At 43.4% G+C, this 19,648-nt stretch overlaps 1 protein-coding gene across 5 annotated transcripts in view; it reads left to right on the forward strand.

Moving 5' to 3' along the window:
• Positions 1–19,648, forward strand: part of GPR160 (G protein-coupled receptor 160) — a 59,054-nt gene that overhangs the window by 8,279 nt on the left and 31,127 nt on the right. Inside the window, exons 2-3 of one of the 5 annotated variants that reach the window (XR_014788787.1) lie at positions 8,277–8,392; positions 8,595–10,002. Coding sequence is in view for 1 of the 5 variants with exons in the window: in XM_084841546.1 (XP_084697672.1) it covers positions 18,183–18,186 (4 nt within the window). In the remaining 4 variants the exon portion in view is untranslated. Of the gene's footprint in view, positions 1–8,276; positions 8,393–8,594; positions 10,003–18,089; positions 18,187–19,648 lie in introns of those variants that run through there. The other 4 variants (XM_084841546.1, XR_014788788.1, XM_084841547.1 and 1 more) reach the window with 4 other exon arrangements.

The raw sequence follows: 19,648 nt of genomic DNA on the forward strand, positions 1-19,648 counted from the left end.
AGAGTGTTCAAACTACCGCACAATTGCTCTCATTTCACATGCCAGCAAGGTGATGCTCAAAATCCTACAAGCTAGGCTTCAGCAGTATGCGAACCGAGAACTACTGGAAGTACAAGCTGGGTTTCGAAGAAGCAGAGGAACTAGAGATCATATCGCCAACATTCGCTGGATCATGGAGAAAGCAAGAGAATTCCAGAAAAACGTCTATTTCTGCTTCATTGACTACGCTAAAGCCTTTGATTGTGTGGATCATAACAAACTCTGGCCAATTCTTAAAGAGATGGGAGTACCAGACCACCTTACCTGTCTCCTGAGAAACCTGTACGAGGGTCAAGAAGCAACAGTAAGAACCAGACATGGAACAACCGCTTGGTTCAAAATTGGGAAAGGAGTACGACAAGGCTGCATATTGTCACCCTGCTTATTTAACTTATATGCAGAGTACATCATGAGAAACACCGGGTTGGATGAATCAGAGGTCGGAGTTAAGATTGCCAGGAGAATTATCAACAACCTCCAATATGCAGATGATACCACCCTAATGGCAGAAAGTGAAGAGGATCTCAAGAGCCTCTTGTTGAGGGTGAAAGAGGAGAGTGCAAAAGCTGGTTTGAAACTCAACATTAAAAAAACTAAGATCATGGCATCTGGCCCCATCACTTCCTGGCATATAGAAGGGGAAGAAATGGAAGCAGTGACAGATTTTACTTTCTTGGGCTCCAAGATCACCGCAGACGGTGACTGTAGCCATGAAATTAAAAGACGCTTGCTCCTTGGGAGGAAAGCTATGGCAAACCTAGACAGCATAGTAAGAAGCAGAGACATCACCTTGCCGACAAAGGTCCGTCTAATCAAAGCTATGGTTTTCCCAGTAGTAATGTATGGCTGTGAGAGCTGGACTCTAAGGAAGGCTGAGCGCCGAAGAATTGATGCTTTCGAACTGTGGTGCTGGAGAAGACTCTTACGAGTCTCCTGGACTGCAAGGAGGTCCAATCAGTCAATCCTAAAGGAAATCAAGCCTGAGTGCTCATTGGAAGGATAGATACTGAAGCTGAAGCTGAAATATTTTGGCCACCTAATGCGAAGAGAAAACTCTCTGGAAAAGACCCTGATGCTGGGAAAGACTGAAGGCAAAAGGAGAAGGGGACGGCAGAGGATGAGATGGCTAGATAGCATCACTGATGTGATGAATATGAACTTGAGCACACTCCAGGAGAGAGTGCAGGACAGGAAGGCCTGGCGTGCTATGGTCCATGGGGTCACGAAGAGACGGACACAACTGAACGACTGAACAACAAAAGAGAATAGGGAAGACCCACAGATCAGGTAGATATGAGTTCACTAATATTCCTAATGAATATGCAGTGGAGGTGGAGAACGGACTAGATTTAGTAGATAGGGTCTCGGAAGAACTATGGACAGAAGTTTGCAACATTGTTCAGGAGGCGGCAACAAACAACATCCCAAAGAAAAAGAAAACCAAGAAGGCAAGATGGCTGTCTGCTGAGACATTGGAAGCAGCCCAAGAAAAAAGGAAAGCAAAAGGCAACAGTGATAGGGGGAGATATGCCCAATTAATGCAAAATTCCAGAGATTAGCCAGAAGAGATAAGGAATTATTTTTAAACAAGCAATGCGCGGAAGCGGAAGAAGATAATAGAATAGGAAGGACAAGAGACCTCTTCCAGAAAATTAGAAACATCGGAGGTAAATTCCAGGCAAAAATGGGTATGATCAAAAACAAAGATGGCAAGGACCTAACAGAAGCAGAAGAGATTAAGAAAAGGTGGCAAGAATATACAGAAGATCTGTATAGGAAGGATAATAATATCGGGGATAGATTTGACGGTGTGGTCAGTGAGCTAGAGCCAGACGTCCTGAAGAGTGAGGTTGAATGGGCCCTAAGAAGCATTGCTAATAACAAGGCAGCAGGAGATGACGGTATCCCAGCTGAACTGTTTAAAATCTTGCAAGATGATGCTGTCAAGGTGATGCATGCCATATGCCAGCAAATTTGGAAAACACAAGAATGGCCAACAGATTGGAAAAAATCCACTTATATCCCCGTACCAAAAAAGGGAAGCACCAAAGAATGTTCAAACTATCGAACAGTGGCACTTATTTCACATGCCAGTAAGGTAATGCTGAAGATCTTGCAAGGTAGACTCCAGCAATTCATGGAACGAGAATTGCCAGATCATAGAATCATAGAATAGTAGGGTTGGAAGGGGCCTAATGTACAAGATGTACATTAAAGATGTACAAGCTGGGTTTAGAAAAGGCAGAGGAACTAGAGACCAAATTGCCAATATCCGCTGGATAATGGAGAAACCATAGCTTTGATTAGACAGACCTTTGTCGGCAAGGTGATGTCTCTGCTTCTTACTATGCTGTCTAGATTTGCCATAGTTTTCTTCCCAAGGAGCAAGCGTCTTTTAATTTCATGGCTACAGTCACCGTCTGCGGTGATCTTGGAGCCCAAGAAAGTAAAATCTGTCACTGCTTCCATTTCTTCCCCTTCTATATGCCAGGAAGTGATGGGGCCAGATGCCATGATCTTCGTTTTTTTAATGTTGAGTTTGACAATAAAATTTATTGTCAAACTCAATAAAGTTCTCAGTTCTTGACCTAGCTTGTAGGATTTTGAGCATCACCTTGCTGGCATGTGAAATGAGCGCAATTGTGCGGTAGTTTGAACACTCTTTGGCATTGCCCTTCTTTGGAATTGGAATGTAAACTGACCTTTTCCAGTCTTGCGGCCATTGTTGAGTGTTCCAAATTTGTTGGCATATTGAGTGCAGCACTTTAACAGCATCATCTTTTAGGATTTTAAATAGCTCAGCTGGAAGACTGTCATCTCCGCTAGCTTTGTTGTTAGTAATGCTTCCTAAGGCCCACTTGACTTCACTCTCGAGGATGTCCGGCTCAAGTTCAGTGACCGCACTATCATGGCTATCAGGGACATTCAGATCTTTCCTGTATAGTTCTTCTGTGTATTCTTTCCACCTCTTCTTAATCTCATCTGCATCTGTTAGGTCCCTGCCTTCTTTGTCCTTTATCATGCCCGTCTTTGCACAAAACGTTCCCTTGAGATCTCCGATTTTCTTGAAGAGATCTCTAGTCTTCCTCATTCTGTTGTTTTCCTCCATTTCTTTGCATTGTTCATTTAAGAAGGCCTTCTTATCTCTCCTTGCTATTCTCTGGAACTCTGTATTCAGTTGGATATGTCTTCCCCTTTCTCCCTTGCTTTTCGCTTCCCTTCTTTTCTCAGCTACTTGTAAAGCCTCATCAGACAGCCACTTGGCTTTCTTGCATTTCTTTTTCTTTGGGATGGATTTCGTTGCTGCCTCCTGAACAATGTTACGGACCTCCGTCCATAGTTCCTCAGGCACTCTGTCTATCAGGTCTAATCCCTGAAATCTATTCCTCACCTCCACTGTATATTCATAAGGGATATGATTTAGGTCATACCTGAATGGTTTAGTGGTTTTCCCTACGTTCTTCAATTTAAGCCGAAATGTTGCAACAAGAAGCTCATGATCTGAGCCACAGTCAGCTCCAGGTCTTGTTTTGACTGACTGTATAGAGCTTCTCCATCTTTGGCTGCAAAGGACATAATCAATCTGATTTCAATACTGACCATCTGGTGATGTCCATGTGTAGAGTCGTCACTTGTGCTATTGGAAAAGAGTGTTTGCTATGATCAGCGTGTTCTCTTGGCAAAACTCTATTAGCTTTTGTCCTGCTTCATTTTGTACACCAAGGCCATGCCTGCCTGTTATCCCGGTGATTTCTTGACTTCCTGCTTTAGCATTCCAATCCCCTATGATGAAGCGGACATCTTTGTTTGGTGTTAGTTCTAGAAGGTGTTGTAGGTCTTCATAGAACCGATCAACCTCAGCTTTTTCGGCATCAGTGGTTGGGGCATAGACTTGAATTACTGTGATGTTGAATGGTTTGCCTTGGATTCGTACTGAGATCATTCTATCATTTTTAAGATTGTACCCCAGTACTGCTTTTCCCACCCTTCTGTTGACTATGAGTGCTACTCCATTTCGTCTAAGGGATTCTTGCCCACAATAGTAGATATGATGGTCACCTGAATTAAATTCGCCCATGCTTGTCCATTTTAGTTCGCTGATTCCCAAGATGTTGATGTTCAGTCTTGCCATCTCATGTTTGACTACCTCCAGCTTACCTTGATTCATGGATCTGACATTCCAGGTTCCTAAACAATATTGTTCTTTACAGCATCGGATTTTCTTTTCACCACCAGACACATCCACAGCTGAGTGTCCTTTCGGCTTTGGCCCAGCCGCTTCACTCTTTCTGGAGCTACTTGGAAATACCCTCTGCTCTTCCCCAGTAGTATATTGGACACCTTCCGACCTGAGGGGCTCATCTTCCGGCGTCATCTCTTTTAGCCTTGTGATACGTTCCATGGGGTTTTCTTGGCAAGAATACTGGAATGGGTTGCCATTTCCTTCTCCAGTGGACCACATTTTGTCAGAACTCTGCCATGACCTGTCCGTCTTGGGTGGCCCTGCACGGCATAGCTTATGGCTTCACTGAGTTACGCAAGCCCCTTCGCCACAACAAGGCAGTGATCCATGGGGGGGGGGGGAGGAATTATACTGAACAGCAATTGGATTAGAAAGGAATCAGTGCATTCAGTGGCCACAGTGTCATTCCTTTTAGAATGTACTGTTAAACGTTATATTGAATTATTCAGCATCAGCCAACACTGAGTAGTTAAAGCCAGACAGAGAGACATTTCTGTTGGGATTATATGCTCATTTTCAAAAGGTTTCTGACAAGGCTGCATAGCAAAGTCCTGTTATTGTTAAAAGGAAGCATAGTTTGCCCTTATCATATCTCCTCCCTGCCCCCCTGAACTGGCATTCTAGCTAAAGGCCTCACTTCTTATGCCCATGCATTGCCTAGTGTGTGATTGACTTTCCAAAAGTATTATGTAACATTTACACTCTCTCGTAGAAATTGTGCGATGTTTTATGCCATTTAACCCAAAACCCACCCCAAATCTCCAGTTTGAAATTTTTAACCCCTCCCACTCAATTTTTCTGTCTTGTTTATCCATGTGATTACAACCCCTTCAATAAATATTCTGCTAAAATCTTTAACTTATCTGTGGCAAGCAAAATTTCTATTTGCACTAAGCCATTGTGGGACAATTGACTAGCACCTTGCTAGTGATAACACTTCCAGGTCCTGGCCATTAACTTCATTAAAAGGTAGGAATTTGATCTGCCCTATGTTATGTATGTCTGTTTGTGTTATTACTCATAATGCTTTATTTATTTATTACACTTCTGTCTTGCTCATTCTTCAGAAAAGTTAGAGGAGTTTATATGGGGTTTCAGGGTATGTGTGTGTGTCTCCCATTTAATAGGCCCTGTCTAAGATGAGAGCTGTTTAGTTGTCTTTTAATTATTATTTATCACATTATTATTCACTCTCTGGAACTCCCTACCACAATTTGGCAGGCGCCACCCCTTTTAGCACCTACTAAAAAACATACCTTTTCCAACAGGCATTCCCAATAAGGTAATCTTGTTCTCTGTATGAAGACTTGTTTTTGAACGTTGCTTAGAAATTTCTTTAATATAAGTAATTCATAAATATAGTTAAATAAATAAATATATTTGTATTCCATTCTTCCTTCAGGGTGGCATACAAGAGTTATTTCATTTTATCCTCGGGACAACCCTCTCCAGTAAATGAGTCTGAGAGTTACTTGCCCAAGTTGTGACTAGTTTAATTGTGTAACAGCAACAGATGTCTTCTGATTATGCATTCCTTAAGGTGGAGAGCTCAGTAGTTCTACATGGAATGGTATCAAGAAGTTGCTGAGCATAATCCCCAGCTACCTTCCCTGATTAGTTTAGGGAATATGATTGAGACAGGAGATTACAGAACTACTAGCAAAGGAAAGATTGAAAATTGTTGGCATGGAGGGTGTTGGTAATCAGGGCTTGCTGGAGATGAGCACTGAGGTAAGACGGTGAACGGCATGGGGAGGAGCTACTGCTTACTAAATAGAACAAATCTAACCAACAAGGTTTGTTTTAGAGCTCTGAAATGGTCAACATGGCATATCTGAGACATGTGGGTTGTCTTCAAACGAAGCTTAAAGTCGTTCTTGCTTCGGTCTATCAGCAATGTAAATACAAAATCTTCACTGTCCGGAATGTTCACACTCATTACTAAGGCCTATCTAAGTTTTGCATCAATAATAGTATGGCAGAAGCACAAAAGATGAGAATTTTATTTATTATTTCTATACCACCCAATAGCCGAAGCTGTCTGGGTGGTTCACAAAAATGCCACCCTGAAGGAAGAATGGGATACAAAGAAGCTGATGTACGAAAACAATCTTGATGTGTTAGGCTAGGATGTAATGTGCTAGGTTCTGTCTGAACTGCTGAAATGCCACTTTATACTGAACAAGATCAATGGTCCATGTAGCCCAGTGCTGTGTACTCTTTGAGGTTGGCTTTCTGAGGCCTCAGGCTGGAATTTCTTCCAGTCCTGCTATGTGAGATTCTTGACACATGACAACCTCTGCATGTGAAGCCATGTGTTCTACTATTGAGCAGTACCCTCCACTCCAGTATTCTCAGTATTGGTTTTCAAAAGTGGGATGAAAGTCTCCATGGAAATGCCTACAGTTATTAAGGGAGGTTTATGTCATTCCTGACCCTGCAAAGGAAGTGTGGGTGTGTGTACCTTGTGAATAATTTACAAAATAGTTCTAGCATAATCTTTTTGAGCATCCCCAGATTTCTGAGCATCCTAGTCAACACTAGGGTAAAGCCCGTGTCACCATGGGTGCTAGTAGACTGAGAATGATTGGATGAAAATATGTTTGGCAGTTTCCCTTGCAACTGGAACACCTTTCAGGGGGTATTTCTTTCCGTCCCTCTTCCTCTTTCAACTTTCCAATTATGTCCTGCATCAGCGTCCCTTCAGTGAGCACCACAATAATATGACCTCTTCCTACTACATTAAAGTAAGCCTCTCCCCGCCATAGCAAACAGGGTCCCAACCTACCTCCCACCCTCCCATTCACCTACACAATTAGCCTACCTCCTTCCAATAAGAACCTCCTCCCATTACATGAAAGCATAGACAAACCCACCCCCTCCTCTGTTGCAGGGAAAGGGGATGTTCCAAGCCCCCATCCAAGAAGCCCCAACCCCACCTTCACCTGGGCCTGAAAAACAAAAGGTGAGATTGGGGGAGGAGGGAATGCCGCCTTTCTCTCACCTGCCGTGAGCCAGAGCTATCTAATATAGTGCCCGTCTTGCACCCCACCCACTCCTGCCGCATTGCCCCTTCCACTACCCCCCTCTCTCCTACACACACAAATAGACAAACCCCACTCTCATGCAGGACATCATGGGAGGAGGAGCAGCAGACCCCCCTCCTTGCTCTCTGATTCATCCCGTTCAAAACAATACAATCTGAGGTGGGGAGGGGGCGGGCGGTGTAGCAGTCCCCTGTGGAACCTGCCTGTGAAGCAAAACAAATAAAAACAAACCCAAACAGAAAGGGAAAAAGGAAAGCAGGAGGATGCAGTTAATGGAGGCTGAAAACACATGATGTAAGAGCAGGCGCTATTTGGTGCAGAACAAATAAACTGGCACTGAACTTTGGAGCAATAGGAGACTTGCATGGAGCAAATAAAGATACTTCGAACGTTTGAACTTTATTGAACCTTCAAAAAATTTTGCATGTCTACACTGCTCAAGCTTCAAATTAAAAAAAATGAGCAAGATCGGTCTGGTAGATCTCTAATAATAAGCATTACACTAACGGCTCACTGTTTGCCCAGATATGGCTAACTCTCCACAACATTAGAACTGCAATGTGGTGAATGTTTAAAGGGCTATCATGTGGAGAATGTGTGCTTAAAACCATCTTGAGTTATTACAGTACATGACTGTGTGCTCCATCTCCTTGTGTTTATCAGAATTTATGGGGGTCAATGGGACTTTAGAGTACACTGCATAAAACACATATATCCCAAGGACTTTAGAGCACACTTGCTGCTACTCAGTTTATTTGGTCTTCATGTTCTAAGGAGAAAGGAGTGAGCCTTAAAATACAAAGATTGGAACCCAAAGAGCACTATGCACATGTGTTGGAGCTGTTATGCAACTGGAGTGTCATTCATGGTTTTTACCACTGCAGTTTTTGCTGTCAAAAAACACCAATCTGCTTTTAAAACTAAATCATGCCTTGTCTCTTCTTCAGCACTATGAATAGCTGCTGCAAAAATGACAAATGAAGCTGTGGCTGTGCATCCCACTGCCTCCCATGCTTGCTGTGACAAACTTGATGTAGCTCAACAGTATCCCCTAGAACATCTGGTAAGTTGCTGTCATGCTGGGGTGTCTGCATAGGTTTATCTCATCACTTCCTTTCACAATATGCACCCAAGACATGGAAGCTGTTTTGCCCAATGGTTTGTCCTCATAGCTCTTTTATATCTGAAGTTCTTTTATAGCTGAAGTATAGGCTCATTACAAAGGAGGGTTCTGCTGCTAATTTTTTTTCTGATTTGCTGGCTAGACTACTGAAAACAGAAATGGAGGGTACTGTCATACCCCTTCCCCCCCGAGAAGACCTCCTTGGAGGAGGAAATTGGTTTACCTGAGCTCCAAGTCTCTTCTTCCCCTGAGAATGATCCAGCAGCAGCATCTCTGGAGGGTGTTGGGCATGCAGCTGAAGAGGAGGCAGGCCCCTCTGAAATGTCTGGTCCCCCCCCCCGCTTCCTCCTTCCCCAGATGGTTCAGATTCCAAGCCAGAAGTGGAGCGTCCGCCCAGCCCTCATGAAAGACAATGTATGAAGTGCAGAGAGCAGGCCCAGCCCCTTAGAAGAAGCGTCAGGCTCCAGTCCAGGAACCTGGCACTGTGAAGGCTTTCTTTATATGGCTGGCTAGTGAGTTGCAGCTGGGAGGTGGGTGTGTCCAGGCTGTGGCATGTATAAAAGGCAGCAAGGCCAGTCAAGCTGTCATTGACAACGACGTTGTTATCTGTTGTTGGTATCTGTGTGTGCTTCATGTATCCTGAACTCCTGACCTGAACTGGATTTCATGAATGACTTTGGACTGAATCTGACTTTGCCTCTGCATCTCCTTTGCCTGGATTTCATGAACTGCCTAATGAGCCACTTCTCGGTGGTGCCCCTTATCACTGTTCGTTATTACCAGCAATCTTGAAGCATCTCTGCTGGCAAGTATTTCAAGTTTTGAAAACACACACTGATCGAGGACTTTGTCTTTGAAACAGGACAGATACACTACTGGGAAAAAACAGTTAGTTTATGCGAAGGGCCTGGCTTTTACTGAACTCAGATTTCCATAAAAATGAAAGTCTGCTCACTCATAATATCTAATTGGAGGCCAAGATACTCTTTCAGACCATCCTCCCAGCAATGAACTCTGCATATGCTCAGAAACCCAAGACTCTTCTTAAGTAGAGTAGCTACATTAGATTGACTTCATTGACTTTATTTGGAATTTATTATTTATTTATTTACAATATTTATATACTGTTCCATATCATTTTAAGTTAGTGGCCATAATAAGATTAGAGCAAGAATGAAAGGCAAGAATACTTATTGAAAAGCTTTTGCTTGGAGACAAAGTGATAGAAAACAGAAGTAATTTGTGGGTTTCTCCAGTTTCTTATAAAGCTTGCAATTAAGCTAGCATTTTCCTGGTATTTATCATAACCTTTTAACCTTATGACTAAAATCTTAGAAAAACAGAGTAACACATAGATGCTTTATATGAAAAATCGCAATAATGAATAGCAAATAAGGAGGGGGAAAACACGGAGGAATGTAGTTTGGTGTAAGTTATTTACCACTGCCTATATTAGGGTACTGGAAGCACCACTCGGGGTCGCTCAGTTGTAGAGGAGTGACCCATCGTGATGTCAATACTCCATCTTGAATAAAGCTTTGATGACTGCAGACTGTGTCAGTATGTGGTCCTTGAAAGTCCAGCTGAGCCGCTGCCATGACAAGTGGGATGGGAAACTGAAACTTTAACCAAGTTGCAGTCAGTTGCTGAACACTGTCAAAGAGCTGTTAAATCTAATACTGAAAAGCAACAGACTAATCTTTTAGCCCTGCAAATCCAACGTTATGAAAATCCTCAGCCCCAAAGGGACCGAGGGAGGGGGAGGTGAGAACAAAGGACTGCAGCCGTAGGGCTTGATGTACCCAATCTCATCTGATCTCGGAAGCTAAGCAGGGTCAGCCCTGGTTAGTACTTGGATGGGAGACCGCCTGGGAATCAGGCTTCTTGCACTGAGCAGGGGGTTGGACTCGATGGTCTTGTAGGCCCCTTCCAACCCTATGATTCTATGACCCTATGATCAAAAGAATTCTGTGTGTTTGATTGTTGCCTTTCCTTGTTGTATGCCCACCCCAATAAAGTCCCTTTCTATATTTGGACATTTAGCTGCATTATCTTAAAAGGTAATATTAATTATGTAAATAAATAAAATGGTTCACTTTGTTCTGTCACTTTGCATACACACTCTGCATACATGTAATAACCAACAAAGGCCAATGTATGTAACCTTCAGCGCAGGGCTGGTCAACTTCTAGTCCTCCAGAGGTTTCCACTTACAAGTCCTATCATCCCTTATATTGGTTATGCTGGCTAGGGCTGATGGGAGGTGTGGGCCAAAACATCTGGAGGGCCACAAGTTGCCTATCTTTGTCTCTAAATCCTTTACCATGTGAAGAACCACAGAGTTACAAAATCACTGCTTTTGTTCTTAGGATTTTCCCAATGGTTTTTTAAAATTCTGTGAGTTTTTCTACACAAGGCTGTTACTCTGCTGTTAATCTGCTGTATCTACTTCTGCTTTTGTCACTGAATTGAGATCCAAGCATTTCCAGAGTGTTTTCTTTCCTGCTTTTCTGCTACATAACCTGTAGGTAGCACTGTGGTATAGCAGAATAGTGCAAATACAGAATGAAAAAGCAGTTTATTTCATATTCTCAATTAAATAGCGCATTTTCCCTGCTCTAAGAAAACCTCGCTGAAAGTGCCCCTGAGACACAGAAGTGAATCTGGAGGGTCATGTTGTTTAAAGAACCCGTAAACAACCATGAGTAGGGAATAATAAGCACATGATAAATAGCTCGTGTAGTCTGTACGTCTCAACTTTGGGCAAGAACATTCAAAAATGCCTTTCCCCCCACCCCCAGAGCTTGGCTGAAGTGGGGTATGCTTGACAAAAGCTCTTTAAATTCCCCAGGTAGCTGGACAAACTAGGGCGTGTCAGGAGGTTCAATGTGATTTGTGGCAGCCTTTCAGTAATTTCTTTTTGATGGGAACTCTTTTAAAGAAGGGGCCCACCAGCAAAAAAAAGTCATCACTTCTTCCAGATTTGTATCACATGCACATTTCACATCTTTGGATCTGACAAAATGTTTGTGTTTTAGTTTTGTTTGTGTTGGAGGTGGGGGCGGGGGATAGGGTGAGATAGAGAGCTTCAAGCTGTTGCTTTCTTGGCTTAAGGAGACTAATTATCAATAAGCTTGGGGTGGTCAACTTTATTTCTGTTTACTTTAACTTCTGATTCACTCCTTGAATGTCTAAACAAATCAGTGCTTGAGATGAGTTCAGAGGTGATTAACCCACGGTCATACTAATAGACCCAGAATTATCTTGTTAGCCATAGAAAGACAGTTCACCCTACCAGGCAAGATTTTAGATTTGCAGACTTTTTGTACAACAAATAAATACGTTTTCTCTTTAAAAAAAGGGGGGGGGAGGAGATTGGATGTATTTATTAGAGCAAATTAAATCTTATGTTCTATGTCTCACATGATGATCTATATGCTTTTGTTTAAATCGTGCTGTGAAAATATGAAAAGAAACAGCTCACTGAAACCACAGCCATTCTGATCTTTACTCTAGACGTGACATCAGCATTTTATATAAAGATAGTTGATCATTTTTTAACTTGAAATTAGCTGATGTATATTGGCTCAAAAACACTTCATTCATGAAGTTGTTAGTTAAACCTACAACCAATTTTACTCTTTAAAAGGTTGTTTTTTCTTTGAGAGAAATGTGTTTTATGAACATGATATTGTGACGGAAAGCTTGATTGTGAATTTGTGAAAATCAATTATAAACTTCTTTGGATTTATTGTTATCTTGGAATATTGATCATATTTTGGCATTTTCCATCACTAAAGCTATATCAGTGTATAGCTAAGCTAGCATGTAATTTTTTTTTTAATACGCCTGAATTTATAACCCTGCTTTCCCTAGATAATTTTTTATTTGTTTAGGAATATTCCCGAGTTTACTCTGGAGATTCAAAAGATCAGCCCACTTAGTTTTAGAGTCCAAGGGTGCATATACTTCAGATGAGTTTTTCTCTGGTTGGTCTTAACCGGGGGGGTGTGTGTGTGTGTGTGTGTGTCTCCACCAGTGATTTACTCCGAGCTGGCTATGTGTTGAGGTCATTAGGGATACATGACGTTGTGGCCATCCAGCAGCCACACCGGAGCTTATCAGGGAAAAAGCAGATTTCCTGAGACTAGGGATGTATGGATTTCTCACCTTCCGATCCGGTGGAGAATCCACCCGGGGGCGGGGGAAGGCGATCTGTTCCCCCCCCTCCAGAATCCCCCGGAGCAGCTCCGCTCTGGGAGGATTCTGCAGAGCAGCACTCCGGCTCCCTATACCAGGTGATACGGTAATGGCAGCTGCAATTACCCTATCGCTGGCTGTCACCATCCCTCTTCCATGTGCCGGCTGGCAAAGGCTGGTGGGGGAAGAGGGGGCTTGGCGCAGCCCCCCCCAATGCTCTCGCACTGTCCTTCTCATAGCAAGAGTGCTGGGGGGGGGGGGAGCGCTGTCGCTGTTCCTCTTCTGCGTGCCAGCTGTCAAAGGCCGGCACAGGGAAGAGGGGCCTCGGCGCAGCCACCTCCCAGCACTCTCCCCTGGTCTATGGAGCACTGCTCCCTAGACCAGGCAATATGCTAATGACAGCTGCCATTAGCTTATCGTTGGGAGAAATACAGACGCAAATGGCATATTATGCATATTGTACAAATGGCGTATTGTAAAGCACCGTGTTTGACCAAAATACAGCCCTAAATGGCTGCAATTAGGTCGAAGTCAGGGCTTTATGGCTTCAAGTAGCATCCAATACGCTATTTATGTCTGTATTTCTCCTAGCAATAGGCTAATGGCAGTTGCCATTAGCATATTGCCTGGTCTAGGGAGCTGGGGAGCTACTCTGTGTGAAATCCTCTGGAGCCGGAGGTGAGTGGAGCCGCTTAAAGGCAACAGCTTAAAGGCACAGGGAGTCAAGAAGCTAGAAAACCATCAAGCATAGTGCACCTTCACCATGGATAAGACATCAAGAAATTCCACTTCTACAGTGAAGAAGATTATATCAAAGCTTGTTTGACGGAGGGAGCAATCCTATGCGAATAGACGGCTGCCTCCAACTATGCAGATATTCTCCTCCGCGCTCTAGCCATCCTACATGGCCAATTTCGGCTGTCAAGCCACAGGATATCAGAGTGCAGGGTGGGGAGGCCAGATGACACATAGTAAGTGTCATACCTGCACTTCTGCACTCCCTGCTCCACCAAAGGAACGCCTCCTTTCCCCCCGCTCTGCACTGCTCTTACGAGTGCGGAGCATGAAAGTAGGCCTGACTAGGCCTCGTAAGTAGTTTGATTCAGGCGACGTGCCTGATGGGACTGAGTGTGTGTGTGTGCGCGCACACGTCTGTGACCATGAGAAGGTAGTTACAATTTGCTCATAAGCAAGAAATTCCTATCTACCTAAGTAACTCATCCCTAAAGATAAGAAAGCTGCTGTGCTGATCAGACTGTGTTGAGTACTAATTGGTTTCTGAGTATGCGTAGCGCGTTTTTCTTTGTTCTCCACCTTTCAGTCTGTATAAATGCATCCTGTTTTCTTTTGTGGGGAGAGACACAGTTTCGTCTGTCTCTCCCACGGCTGTGATGTGCTTTAATAAATTTCTGACTGTTCAACCTAAGCTGCCTTGGATATTTCCTTAATAATTTCATGCTGTGACTCGGATCCCAAATGCTGAGGAGTATCAAACCAATTTGGACTGCCATTCACTGAATATCCCAGATGCGCACACCAAGGTAAGAGACCTTTTGAAATCTCTAAGTCTGGGACTCAGTGTGAGGCTGCCCGTGGGACAATTCTGCCTTGGCTGATGGGATACCGCCTTTAAAGAGACAGTCAGTAATTTAAGCACTTGGTAAGTTTTTTTGTTTGTTTGTTTTTGGGGGGTTACAGTGGTCCGTGGGATATGGCATCAGGTGAATGAGAGTTGCCTTGTGTGAATTGAAGAAAAGAATAGAATGAGAGTTGCCTGGTATGAATTGAGGTAGAAAGGAGCAGGGCAAATTATCGTCACTGGAACCTTGTGTGAGTGAGTTTTCCTCCTTCCCTCCATGGTATGAGCCGGCCAACAAAGACGGACCTCCTGAATAAATCATTCCTGAATGAACAGAAATTGGAGTGAGTGACCCGACCTTTCCTTCACTCCCTGCCACGGTTTGAGCTCCCTAGACCATGCATTACTGATTGTGCCTCCAATTCAGTGAAAGTTGGTCTCTGACTGTACCTCAGCATTTGGCAGCACCTTTCGTTTCTTCTAACCTGTGGAGACCTCCTGATTGTTTCCTATGTGCTCCTGTGTCAATTGAGGATGGGGTCGGATTCTTCCAAAGAAATTCCGCAGCCCCAAAAGGGATGCCTTCAATGTACATGTACAGGAATTACAGACCTAAGACTTGCAAGTTTTGGACAAATGGCATTTGACCCATCCAAACAATTTCCCTTGGTTGGGACCTTTGATTTGGACAGAATTGTGCATTTAAAGGGAGCCTTGGAATCTCGAGGTCCAAGGTGGCACAGGTTCAATGAGAATGCATTCTTTGATTGGTATGTTGAGACGTCAGCAACAACAACAACAACAAAGTCACCTAAGTCCCAGGGAGTAGAGCCTTAAGGACTCCCAAGAAAAACTGAAAGACCAGGTCAAATTTTGAAACATCAGAAAAGCGACAATTTTTTTTCAGAAAAACACTTGGTAAAATCCTAATTGTGCTAGCATGAACCAACTCATGCGAGTTATTTTGCCCCAAGAAGTGTGCACTAGATTAAAGGAACAAGCAAACTGGCCAAATCAAGAGCAAGCTGATCTTAATACTTTAGACTAAGCACACATCAGATGCTGCAGAAAACTGATTAGGCTAAAAAAAAAAAAAACAATTGTAAGCAAAACAAAAGTGAGACTTCAGCAGACTACATGGATTGTCTAAAGACGTTTTTGAAAAAAAATATTCAAGCATTGCTGCCACTTTTCTGAAGTCAAGTTGAGCATTAGAAAAATAAGTGTCCCCACCAGCCTGGCCAGCTGATGGAAACACTTCACACCTCCCAGCAGCTTCCCCCTCCTTCTCAAAACTTCTAAGACAGCTGAGAGGTTTGTAACGTTTTCTTTCTATTGACCAGAGACCTTTTGGGTAACCTGGGTTGCACTGTCTTTGTTCCCTGACAGAGTATATTCAGATATTCCTGAGCCACTTCCCTGATCTTCTGAAGCTGAATCTGCTTCCACTGCTCCAAAACAAGCACTGTTCTAATATAACTCGGGCTCTTTTGTTATAAATAAATTTGTGTGCTCTTAGTGTGTTTACCTAAAAGCATGGAAATAAAAACTGAGCAGTAACATATTACAGTACTTTCCTTGATTCTGCAGCCACTACCTTCCTTGTTCAAGCCTCTGAAAATATTGTGCTATGTTCTCCTTTAACTCTTTGTGTACCTCAGTGGCAGCTCTTCTACTTAAAGACTTGGCACCTGTCTCAATCATGCCTCTTCAGGTATGACATTTTGCTTCTCTCTAGCATTTATATTACAGTGCAATGTTGTTCCAGTCTAAATCCTGCTTGCCTGATGCTTCTGAAAGTATCTCTTATGATTGTTTAGAAGTGGCTGAGCACCTAGCAAAGCCACGTCCAGACTTGTCAGATGAGCCACTGACTAATGTAGATTGTGTATATTTTGTGGATGGGTCTTGTCAAAAAAATACTAAAAAGATATGCTGTCTGTACTTCCTATGTTGTAATATAACAAAATTATTTTGCCTAACTGTACTTCTGCTTAAGTGGCAGAACTTTTTGCCCTCTCTAGGGCTGCTGCCTTATTCCTTTCAGCAATAAACCAGCAATAAACCAGTCTCCCATGGCAGCTTTTGAAGGTGTTGCACAACTCCAAAATCAGGCCCAAATATTGAAAAAGTAGAGACTGGCTGGTTGTCCTCAGTACACCGACCATTTGTGGCGCTCCCCAGATGGCATCCTGGTAGCTCCCATGGTCCTTCTTCCCACCTTGTAGTAGCAGATAAGAAGGCTAGAGTCAATTGAGTCAGTCCCCTAAGAGGTGAAGGTGCCACAATGATTTAGATCAAGCAAGTTGCATGAATGTGAATAATGTGTTTAATGTACTCCATAACTTTGTTTTTGCCTCTAGAGAAAATGTCTTTATATCTGTATTTGTGGCTATTGTTCTTGCTATGTGAGAGTGTGAGCTTTTATTCCTCTTAGTCATCAAATGCCTGTCCTTTGAGTCTGCTAGACAGATTGTCCTATATGCCACCTAAAACCTACACTAGCATCAGCTTCTCCCATGTAAAAATCATGATGCAATGACTGTGTGGGACTGGCAATAGAGAGTGAGTGTTGTTGGCTGAGGACCGTCTGTATGGTCATGTATTAGCTAATGTGTTTGAACATGTATTGTAGCTTAGGCTCAACCTTCTGTGTGTACCAGTAAGCGTTACTTCACAAAGAAGAAAATGCAAGATAAAACTGAATGTTTGTTGAGGGATGCTGCATGTGCTAGAATGATGCTGTCGAGAATGAGATTAAAGAGGTCTAAGTAAGTGTAAACTTTTATTGAAGTCACTGGTGAGATATATTTGTACACTGAGGTAACAGTGGATTTGAAATCCTATGTGTTGTGCATTGTCCCATTGTTGTGTTAGTTACTGTTATTTTCTTGCTTTGTATTTTTGCTTTGTATGTAGCCTAACAAGTTTAATGATAAATGATTTGTTTTAATTGTTTAATAAACAACTGCATATAGAATCTGTGAGAATTCAAGGGAGGAGTGTATTAGATTGTTTCAAAAAAATAGCAAGCAGTCAGGTGTGAATTTGCCCAGAATCATATGCAGTAATAATGTAGTAATCAATAGCACAAGTATGCTGATTTGCTAAAAAGTTAACAATTTTCATGATTTTAGAGTTTGTTCTCGTACCTGTATTCACATAGAGTGAAAGCGACGTTTTTCCTACTCACAGAAGCTAAAATAATGCACTGTACTCGCTCTTCACACTGTGTACCTTCTAACTAGGGATGTGTGGAACCCCTACTTTTCATTCCAGGAGGGGGGGTTCTGCAGGGGGGGGAGGCGATCCGTTCCTCCCACCCAGGATCTTCTTCAGCGGCCGTCCATCCGCTGGGTTCTGTGGACCGGCACGCCTCCGGCATTGCCATTGCCTTTTTACTTTGAGAAAGACAGTGCCACTTGCGGCCGTAAAGCCATCGCAGCCGTTTACAGCTTTATTTACATAAAGCTCAGGGTTTTACAGCTGTCTTTCTCAAAGCAAAATGGCAATGGCGGCTGCCATTACCATATCGCTGGAGGATCTGGAGCAGGTGTGCCAATCCGGCAGGAATCCTCCCAGAGCGGAGGTAAGAGGCGCTGTCCCACCGCAGACTCCGGAGACCAGATTCCAAAGTATCTGGCCTCATTGGAGTCCGTGGAGGATTTCTCCAACATCCCTACTTCTAACTGATAAGGAATGCTCCTTTCTGTACTGTGAAAAAACTTATTTTGCTGCCAAAAGAGAAAGGCCTTGGTGAAGGGGGGCCAGTAGTGTGCGTACTTTCTGACAGTTTTCTAACTTAGTGAGACTTGCTGTATAAAATCCTGAGTGAATTAGCCTGTTATCTGTTCTCAGTCTGAGAGAAAGAAGATGCACCATCTGCTCAGATAACCAGCCCCGGACCGTCACTCCCCTGGAAACCAGACTAACTGAACCGAGAGTTAAGAGATGTGTAAGCTTTATTTTAACATACAAATAGATTTCATTCAGATGAAGAAATGTTCTTTTAAATATGTATTAGTAGTTGTGTGTAATTCAACAGCATTTCCAGTGCCCCTACCATCCCCAGCCAGCTGGGCTAGTAGAAAAAAAAAGAATGAAGTCTTAAAGAACAAATGAGCCAAAATCTGAGCTAAAACTGGACTTAAATGGCCAGATGCTCTACCTTTGGCCCTGATAAACATACATGGAGGGATGTCAGAGAAATCTGCTGCGGATTTCTCAGGAATCCGCTGCGGATTGGGACCACTTACCTCTGCTTCAGGAGGACGGGAGGCGGAATGGCACTCAGCTGCTTCTTGCCAGCCAGAGCCGTTTGCCTCCTCCCTGTCCCTGCCAATTGCCATGTCTTTTCTTAAAAAAAAAAAAAAAAGGCAATTGGCAGGATGTGCCCATAGACTTATATGCAAAATAGAGCTGAGAATCTTGCGTATAACCTATGGACACATAGACTTAGACGCAAGATTCATGACTCTATTTTCGTCTAAGTCTATAGGCACATCCTGCCAATCGCCTTTTTTTTTTAAAGAAAAGACATGGCAATCGGCAGGGACAGAGAGGAGGCGAACGGCTCTGGCTGGCAGGAGGGAAGGTAAGTGGCCCCCAAGCTGTTTCCCACCCCCGGAATCCTCGCGGAGCGGAGCTGCTCCGGAGGATTCCGGGGGGGGGCGGAACGGATTGCCCCCCCCACGGATTCCCCACTGGAACACACGGTGGGGAATCCGTACACCCCTACATACATGCCATTTTACACCAACAAACTCTGCTCAGTGCCCATGAGATCCTTATAAAGAAGCCCATGAGACTCCTGTCTTCAGCACCTATTAAAGAACATCCTACTAACTTGCATTTAAGGGATGAGACTGTGTTGAACTATTGCCAAGCATTAATGAAGTTTGTGAAGGCTTTCCAGTCACAGGTTAAAAAGTGCTTCCAGACGTTCCTACGATACAGTGTCACAACCTGTAGCCTAGAGATTGAGTCTCCAACAAAGTCCATCAGAAGAATTCTTCCCTTGGGCCTCATGGAAAAAGATCCCATCAGGTGCTATTGACCACCCACACCGCTTGAAGCTGCAAAGACAGCCTACCAGGATCTCTACATCCCACTGCAAGAAAGTGTTGCCCCCTGGAGACAACGTGCCCCAGAACCAGACAATGCTAGATGTGCCCTAACATAGAGTTCATCAGCCCTTTGAGTCATTTTGGACCTGGAAGAGAAGAACATCTCTGTTTGCCATCATGGTACTGGCTTGTTGCCCTTTTTCCTGATATTGTGTGAGATCTTCTTAGACTTTTGGCACTTTGGCTTCCTCTGGATTACAAAATAGCCACCTCTGGATTACAAAATAGCCACCTCTAAAGGACTAGTAGTGAGCCAAGCACTTGCTGGTGAGGTGAGCATAAGCCTAGCAG

The sequence above is a fragment of the Heloderma suspectum genome, chromosome 3 (genome assembly GCF_057233095.1).
Source record: "Heloderma suspectum isolate Gila_16-S chromosome 3, 16-S_ref, whole genome shotgun sequence".
NCBI lineage: Eukaryota > Metazoa > Chordata > Lepidosauria > Squamata > Helodermatidae > Heloderma > Heloderma suspectum.